General features: G+C 35.9%; 1 protein-coding gene across 1 annotated transcript; it reads left to right on the top strand.

Moving 5' to 3' along the window:
* The first annotated feature begins 7,953 nt into the window (after positions 1-7,953).
* LOC107921714 (tropomyosin-like) lies at positions 7,954-8,379 on the top strand. Its single transcript, XM_016851537.1, has one exon. The coding sequence runs from the start codon at positions 7,954-7,956 to the stop codon at positions 8,377-8,379; it is 426 nt and encodes a 141-aa protein (XP_016707026.1).
* The last annotated feature ends 1,290 nt before the right edge of the window (positions 8,380-9,669 follow it).

Raw genomic sequence — 9,669 nt, 5'->3', positions numbered from 1 at the left:
GACGAAGAATGTTTTTTTTGGTATTATAGGTCAATTGTTTAGTGAGTTGAAGAGAGCCAATCTTATGACTCCAAAACATCCGCCCCCTATTGTGTCTTCTCCTATACCCTTTGGTCCTCAAAGTTCAACTCTTGTACTTGTGATTAGGCTTTCATTAGACAAAAATCGTAAATGTGGGGCTAAATAAATCCGTTGCAATTCTGATGATGATCCCGCCAAAGTGGATTACTAATTACAGAAAACATAGATAATCTTTGATGAAATGACGTGTTCGCTCAAGGATTATGTTAGATGTACAACGTCGCTGTTAAAAGATTAAGCGTATTATTGGAGGTCCACAGTAATGGCTATGGTACCGAAAGAAAGAATTAATTGGGAATATTTTCAAGCTGAGTTTCGAAAGAAATATGTGAATAAAAGGTATCTAGATAAGAAAAATAAAGAATTCATTGAGTTGAAGCAAGGTAATAGATTGTGGCTGAATATGAACGAGAATTCACTCAGTTGAGTAAATACACACGTCAAATAGTGCCAAATGAAGAGGAGATGTGTGTTTGATTTAAGGATGGACTGAATGATGAGACTAAAATGCTAGTTGTTCTGGTAGATCGAGCAAAGAAAATGGAAGAAATATGTATTAATAAAAGACAAAAAGAAAGAAGAGTTCAAGATTCCAGAAAGCTTAGTGTTTTGAAGTCGTGTAAAACCCCTCCGCCAAATAAATTCAGAAAAGTTTTTAGCCACCAAACTACTATACCAAGGCATACAAGTAGAAATAAAATGAAATTTAATATTTTGAGATTCCAGTTCCAACCAACGGTAAGTATTGGAAGTGTCCGCAATATAGATAGACCTGCTTGTGAGCATTGTGGTAAGTTGCATGGCGGGGTACGTAGATTTAAGTCAGGTGCTTGCTTCTAATGTGGATCAACAGAGCATTTCTTGAGAAATTTTCCAAGAAAGGATGATGTTAATGATGATTAGTCTAACAAGCCATTCTCAACTCCTTAAAGAGGTAGACGGCCCGGACAGAGTGGTAATATTAATGGAAATCAAAGTGGGACAAAACATGTTGTTGATAAGTCTGAAGCAAGGGCGCCAACTCGAGCTTATGCTATCTGGACTTGAGAGGAAGCCTTTGCAACAGACGTCATAGCTGGTATTTTCTCTCTCTTTGACTCTACATTTTATGCATTGATTGACCCTTTTGTGATGCTTGTTCAATGTTGGTGTAGACAATTGTACGCTTGAAATGGAAATAATTGCATTTCTTAAATATGTTAACTTATTTCCAATAATTGGCGGACTTAAAAATATGAACTGTTTGGGTGGACAACTTCTGGTTGACCACCTTGGTGTGCTTTGTCAAAAATAAATAAATAAATAAATTTTGAATAGATATATAATGACTTTAAAATAGATTTCCTTGGTGGTTTTGTAGGTGAATGACTCTGTTTTACTGTAACATCCCGTAACTTGGGTCTAGTGACTGGGTCGGGCGATGGATGTTATAACAAGCCTCTCAATTATATAAAAGCTTGAAACTTATTAACATACTGGAGATCAATTACAATTCAATCCCTATTGAAAAATATCTAATAAATAGCAAGATACAATATACTAATAAAGACTAATGTAAATTGGATTGTAGAAGATATATGTCTTCAGTGTTATCTGAATTCGTTCTTTACAATCCAAGGGATTCGATTGTTTGATCCTATTTGATCCAACCTTCAATTTTTTATGGTTCCACAAGATAAACCTTCAAGTATGGGTCAATATGTGTTGAATTGTGGAATGTGATATTATTATGATAGGTAATATGTGAGAATACTTGTATGTGATATATGACGTATTGATTTTAATGCACGCATATGTGATGGCTCAATGACCATTATTGTGGCACTTTAACTGTAATTAAATGTGAATTCAGTAAGCATCATTGTGTACAAGTTTGTAATGTGAATTGACGAATATGAACAGAGATGATGTGCATTAAATTAGTAACTAAAGTTGTGTAATTGTGGATATTTTGGCCTTGTGACCTTATGAGATCGTTGGGCATAGTTGGCATGCCATAGAACTGTGAGTACTCACCGATATGTGTTTTTTGATTTAGGCGTTGAGGCCTTGGGACATGTTCCAGAGATAAGGGAATATGAGCTAAGCTTCATTCAATGAGACATTTTTGGTGTGTTGGAGAGTGTTAGCTTTATGTTTCACTTTTGGGACATGTTTGACTCTATGAGTCTATGTGGTGTGTTGGATATCTATTTATCTGATGAGTGATGATAGAGCTCACTTTTATGTTTCATAGCCTCAAGTGTCAATTTATCTTAAAATGTACATATGTGTAATGTGATGTATGCCTAAATGAGTATGTGGTTGCTATAAAAATTATCATTTAAATGTGATATTATATGTTGTAATAAAATGATGTGAGATGGATGCAAAAACATGTGAATAATATGTTAAATGAGTCGATTTAAGTTTCATGAAAATGTTAGTATCTTCTTATAGTAAATTGGGTATGTAATTGTGGTTTAGATCGTTTCCATTTAACTTGTAAATGCATGTGAATATATCAGCTAGACTTGTGGGTTAGTAAAGCATGTATATGTTGTTTAGTCTTGATGAATTATTGTTTAATGAATTATATATAAGTGAGTTGAGTACAATTGAATGTAAGAGTACATGTTAGTTTTATGACTTAATGAAACATGAATATGTTATTTTGGCTTGATTAGAATATGGTTATGAATGTGTTGTTGTATGCTCTTGTTTAACCTTTGATATTGTGTCTACATCGTGATTATTTTGAGCACTCACTAAACTTGTTAAGCTTACCCACGCCTTTTAAACCATAGCAGATTTGTTGTATGCCAATATGAGTGGTGTCATTTTCGAGGGGTGAGCCAAGCAAGACGTAAGCTTTATTTCATAGGTGTTATTAATTCATTTATGTTTTGGGGAAATAAAGGCAATGTGGTAGAATTGTTGCATGGATTTTGCCATGATATTTTGGATGTTTCCATAGTTTTTTTGTTCTCTGGATTTGAAAGTTTGAATTGTGATATGTTGATTATTGCTCAGACTTATTCTCGATGTTTGAGCCTATTACTACGGCCGTTTTGACGTTTATTTGATGACGATATTTTCATGATGGATTGGTATATGTTGGAAAGATTTATATGCTCAAGTATGTTGTATTTTTACTGTCTGGAGCAGAGGTATTGATATTTGTGTTTTAAAAACGATACCTCTATGATTTTTAAATGTGCAGGAAGTCATAATCGTAATTTGGTATCGATACTCAGGGAAAAATGACCAATACTTTTCGAAATGTACCGATATTTTTTTATGTCTTGAATTTAGACGAGAAACAGAATACTGATTTGGTACTGATTTTGCAAATGGTATCGATACCTGTACAAGCACAATTTAGCCCGGGCCCAGCACACTCAAAACAGACAAGAAAATAAACAAAAAATAATAAACAAACCAGCCCAAATGCAAGTCCAAAAACCCACCTAAACCCAATACCCTAAAACAGATCCAAAATAACGTAACTAGGCCCAAAACCCATTAAACAAACTAGGGTTTCAGCTTTTCTGAAACCCCAGCTAGCCCTAGTCGCCTCTACCACCCCACTTGCCACTAACCCACCGCCATCGTTACATCACCCATCACCACGCCCATCAAGTGCCTGCAAAATCAAGAGAAAGAAATGATAGCAAGAAAAAAATAAAAGAAATATGTAAAAAGATGGCTATAAAAGAGCCATTTTGAACCGATTGTAGAGGTTCCCTTTTTTTTTATATACAACCAGATTCAGAAAAAAAAAAACAAACAAACAGATTTACTTCAAAGGTGATTTCCGTTCCTAGTACTTTGTTCTTGAGTTTTTCATTATTTTACTTTATTTATTTTCGAGTTTTTCTTTTCCTCTTTCGAAATACATATACATATATTTTTTTCTCAAAAAAAAATAGTTTATATATACATACACAAGTATACAAAAAAATAATAATAAAATCTTACTTTTGAACTTTCCGGCCACCACATATGGCGGCCGGCTTGGCGGTGACCGGTGGGCCGGTGGCAGTTTCCAAGGCCAGGCTTGGAACCCTAGCAGACCAAGGGGAGAGCCCTTTTTCAGATTTTTTTGGGAAGAAGGGAGAAAGATGAAAATTGAAAAAAAAAACTAACTTATAAAGGCCGACTAAATGGCGTCGTTTAGAGCTGGTCACAATAGCCCTAAAATGACGTCGTTTCATCCTCAACACGCGCGTTGACCTGATCCAACCCAGAGGATCCGCGTGTTTTTGATTAATGGGCTAATTGCACAATCAGTCATTCCGCTTTCGTGGCGTTTTCAATACAGTTTCATTTATATATTTAATTTTTGCCATAAAATTTCTCTCCTATTTCAACTTGGTCCATAGACCATGCGCATAGGCCTCGCTAGAACGACGTTGTTTTATCAATGTGGGAATATTTCCCTTTTGGTCCTTTTCCTTTCACACGCGTTATGATTTAATCCTTTTTGTTGTTTATTTTTAATTTCGATCCCAAAATTTCATTTAGTTTCGAATTTAATCCTCTATTTGTTATTTTAGTTATTTTATTACTAAATTAATTGTTTTAATATTATTAATACTATTATATAATATCATTACTATGGTATTATTATTATTATAACCATGTATTTGTGCATCCCTTTGACCCCAAATTTTATTGTATATATATACATGCAATCTTTTTATGATACACGCATGTGCATTTTATATTCCACATATACATATATATATTGTGTTTATAACATTAAAATATATATACATTTTATAATATACATGTGTATATATTTTCCATATTTTATAATTCTAAATACATGTATACATTCTTATAATATATATGTACACTTTTTAAATTATTATAAATAAGTATATTTTTTCTATACTTCACTTTTTATATACATACTTACCTGTATTTTTATACTTCATAACTTCATATATGTATACATACATCTATATATTCTTCTTATTTTTAATTTTATGTATATACACATACTTATATATATTATATTTTTATAATTTTTATTTATTTCCTTTATGATTTCATTGTTTCGCGCGGTGTTTACCCTTTTATTCATGCCCATTTTATTTCAATAGTTTATCTGCTTATTATCTCGCATGACTAATCCGTCTTTATCTTTTATTTACTGATGTTCGCGCTATTTTTGCTTGTATCATCGTATACATTATTGTTTCGTTATGCATACCAACGATGTAATTTGTTTTTACATTTTTTACTACGACCTCGTGTTTTATTTTTTTACTCAATATATCAAAATCTGTTTCAAATAAATAACATTTCGTATTTTGAGCTTTGGAAAATTCGTATCCTAACTTACGGGGTTCCGATTTTCCCGATAAATCTAAATATACGAATCTTCTCAAGCAAATTTTTACGACTCGGGATTTAACAAAAGATCACGTTCTAACTTACGGGACATGATTTATCTTCTAAACCTGAGATAATTGGATGTGTCTCAAATAACTAAGTTTTCAGCATGTATTCTCGTATCGGTAATTCAAGAAATTGTGTCCTAACTTACGAGACGTAATTCTTTCTCGATTAACGTGAAAATATGCCTCTGTCTCAAAAATTTTCAATGTTTTGACAAAGGATCGTTTTTTTTAAAATCTTCAAAGTTTTCAATCTTTGACGCTAAGACACTAATTAATCAACTAGGTACCAATTTTGGGCGTCACGAGGGTGCTAATCCTTCATCGTACGTAACCGACTCCCAAACTCGTTTTTTTTGAAATTCGTGGACCAAAATCGTTGTTTTAATAAAATCAAATCGTTTGTTAAAAACAATCACTTTTTGAGGTGACCCGACCACACCTCCTCAAAAAGGATTAGTGGCGACTCCCGTACCCATTTTCATTTTTTGTTTTCAAAATTAAAGTCGACCCCATTTTCACAAAAAAATTGTGTCAACATCTTGGCGACTCCACTTGGGATGCAAAATAAGAGAGTTAAGCCACGAGTTGATTAATTGTTGTCTTTTTTCAAAAATTAAAACTTGATTTGAATATATGATCCTCTCTTTGCATTTCATTTCGTCTTATTTCGATTTTTATCATTGTGATTTGATTGCTTTGGTAGTTTAAGTATGATATACTACTGCATTACATTGCATGATTGATTGATCTTACCTTTTAAGTGGGTGTGCGAAACTATTCCTTCGTGAGGTTTTCACCTTCGTATAGGATAGTGGATAACTTTCAGGATACATCCACACCTATGTCTTCGTGAGATTTTCATCTCCGTGCAGCCATAGGGAAACGTATTCCCCTAAACTGAACTTGGTCCATATGAGCCTATAATGGGTGAGGATCGAGGAATCTGCCGGTTCGGGTACCTTTGCCCTAGAAGCCAAACCGCATGTAGTGAACCTCAGGAACTCACCCTAGGTAGAACTACACCTTAACCTTATTACATACTCGAATATGTGTTTTTTTATTTTTGGATTGTCTTGGATTGTATGTTTATACCTGATACTGACTTTCTGTGTTTTACTTTGAATGCATGACATTTCTACTACATGACATTTCATCATAAAAGGCATTAGTTCATATTCGGTTGCTAGACAGAAAGCTTGTCATGGAAAAAGGGTTTCTTGATAAGATGGAAGATAATGCGACCGTCTGAGCTTGGTCAGAAACAACACAGCACGAGAAAGGTGATAGTTTGGCCAAAGATATGTATCAGAATTGTGGGACATTACCCGTATTAGTGTAATACAAAACAGTTTGCAGGAGTTGAAGGAAATCTGGGATCAGTGGAACAATGAGGTTAGGCAGTTATTCTATTCTAATTACGAGGATTTGTCATATCTGCTAGATGTGAAGGTAGACAAGCATTTGTTTCGGGCTCTCTTACAGTTTTTGAAACCCTGCCTACAGTTGTTTCACATTCGGGAAGGTCAACTTAGTGCCTACAATAGAAGAATACATGGCTTTACTTCGGTGTTCAAAAATTCAAGTCGATAGAGTCTACTCATAAGCTGTAAATTTACTGCCCTTTTTGAAGAAGTTGATGAACATAACTGGGATGAGTGAGTAGTGGATTACAGTTCGAATCAAACAGAAGGAGGATAGCAAGTGCATTCATTGGAAGAATTTGAAAGATATAATTCTAGCACACCCAGATACGAAGAAGAGTGTAGATGTCTTTGCTTTCAGTATATACGGCCTAGTTGTCTTTCCCAAGGCTTTAGGACACGTGGATGAGGCAGTCACTGATTTGTTTGATCGGCTTGACAGGGGGGTACACTAGTCCCAGCGATTTTGGCAGAAATATTCAGGTCGCTAACTGCCTGCCGAAGAGCGGGTGAAGGTAGATTCATCGGATGTACGCAGCTTTACTTGCTTGGTTCCACAGTCACTTCTGGAAGGTCAAAAAGGTTTCGTATCAAGTCTTATATTAAAATTATTCACCACTAAAAGAGATAGTAGCTACACCGAGGAGGGATGACATCTCGGAGGAGAAGTGGATGGAAATTTTTCAAAATCTACGTGAAGTGGACGTCGAATGGAGAGCCCCGTGGTTGCTTCCGGATGAGATTTTGTATCGATGTGGCGATTTTGTCTGGGTTCTTCTTCTTGGAATTTGGGGAGTTGTTGGTTATGCCCCGTTGCTAGTGGTTAGGCAGTATAGGTCAATGCAATTTATACTCGCAACTCATGGACTAGCCGAGTGTGAATTCTCATACAAAGGTGACGATTACAAAAAGAAGATTTGGGAAATGTCCAATGCATGGAGCCAGACTCGTCGGATGAAGAGATTAGCCATGGGTCCAATGACAATTCCTGAGTATAATGACTGGCGGGTTAGGAGAATCAATGATAATATCCCTGAGCCAAGTCACGAAACAGTTAGTCCATGGAGGAACATTTACGAGCTGTCCCTTCTGAATTAGAAATCATAAAGCAAGATTTTGAAAGGAGAAATGCAGAATTAGAAAAGAAGATGGAGCAAATGGAAGAAGAAAAGATGAACTTGAGATTAGATGCGGATGTTCAGAAACTCGAGGCAGAAAGATTAAGGAAAGGAAAAACTAAGGCCGGAGAAGATTTAGATAGCTTGAAGACAGATTACAAGAAGCTTCGCTTATTAATAAGAACTGTTGGGTTGGGAAAAACTTCGGAACAGTGGCGTGAAGAAATTCGAGAAGAAAAGAACAAGGTTGATAGCTGGGAAAGGAGGTTCCAAGAGGTCCAGACACGAAATGAGATTCTAAAGAAGAGTTTGTCAGAAAAACAAAAGGAAAAAGGCGAACTGGAGAATAGAGTGACCGAGTTAGAATGATCTCTCCATCGGCATCGAAATCAGAATTCTGTGATGGAATTGAGAGCAAGCTTAGGTAAAATTGAGGAAATGAAAGAAATAACAGGAGAGTTAGAAATGGCATTGCAAAATTGTGATATCCGGATCGAGTATCTGGAAGCTAACGAAGATCGCCAGAATGAGCAGTTTCACTATTTTCAGAACCAAGTTAGAAGTAGAGAACATATTATGGGAGAAGCCGTGGTTCAAATTTGAGAGCTAGCTGATCATCTACAGACTTTGGCAGTTCAAGCCGATGCGCTGAGCTTGAAATATGAGTTGGAATCAAATCGGGGACAAGAGTTAGCCTCGTTACTTAAGAAGATTAGAGTTCTGGGCATTAGGGCTAAGCCTTATCTACAATCCATCTTATGTAAAGAAATTTTTTTCTAGTAAAGTTTTCAAAATGAAATTGAATTAGAATTGACGTCTTTTTGCATTCATTTCATGCATTTCATCGCATCATGTACATTAACGATCATTAAAAGACCCTAAATTAATTAAAATTATTTCAGTTAATCTGGAAAACCAACATCCTTACGATACTCGGGCAAAGTCAAAAAACATGGATCAAAGATTGGAAAGGCTCGAACAGCTCCAAAAAGAGATGCAAGACCAAATGCAGAAGTGGTTAGAAAAAATTCAGCAAGACATGCTGGAGTCCCTAAGAAACATGGTAGCTTAGTTAACACAACTGTTGGCTGGGGGAAACGACAAAGGGAAGGACCCCATGGTTAATGCTGAACAAGGAGATAATGACGGACCCCTCTACCCTTCAGGCTTTACTCCTCCACATGTACAGCCGCAAGCCGATATGCACCCACGCAGATCCTCTGTCACAATCAGGCCTCAGCAGTTTCAGGCTGGTACCTCAATGCCAATGAATTTCCAAGCCGGATTTGGTTGTCATCCCGAAGAAACCCCTACTAATCCCATCGTACCCGATTTCGACGAAGTGACTGAGAAGGAGAAAACAAAAGAAGAATTGCCAAAATAGTTGGAGGAAAGATGTAAATGGCTCGAAAAAAAATTTAGGGCTATGGAAAGTAGTGAGAATTACCAGGGGATTGATGCTAAAGATTTGAGCTTGGTCCCGGATTTGGTACTCCCCCATAAGTTCAAAATGCCAGAATTTGAGAAATACAATGGGACCAGTTGCCCAAAGCTCATATTTCCATGTTTTGTAGGTGTATGACTGGATACGTTAACAACGACCAACTGCTTATACATTGCTTTCAAGACAGCCTTACAGGGGCAGCATCTAAGTGGTAT

Source organism: Gossypium hirsutum, chromosome D01, assembly GCF_007990345.1.
Source record: "Gossypium hirsutum isolate 1008001.06 chromosome D01, Gossypium_hirsutum_v2.1, whole genome shotgun sequence".
NCBI classification, from domain to species: Eukaryota; Viridiplantae; Streptophyta; class Magnoliopsida; order Malvales; family Malvaceae; genus Gossypium; species Gossypium hirsutum.
Note: the sequence above shows the minus strand (reverse complement) of the source record. Positions and strands in the feature narration are given on the sequence as shown.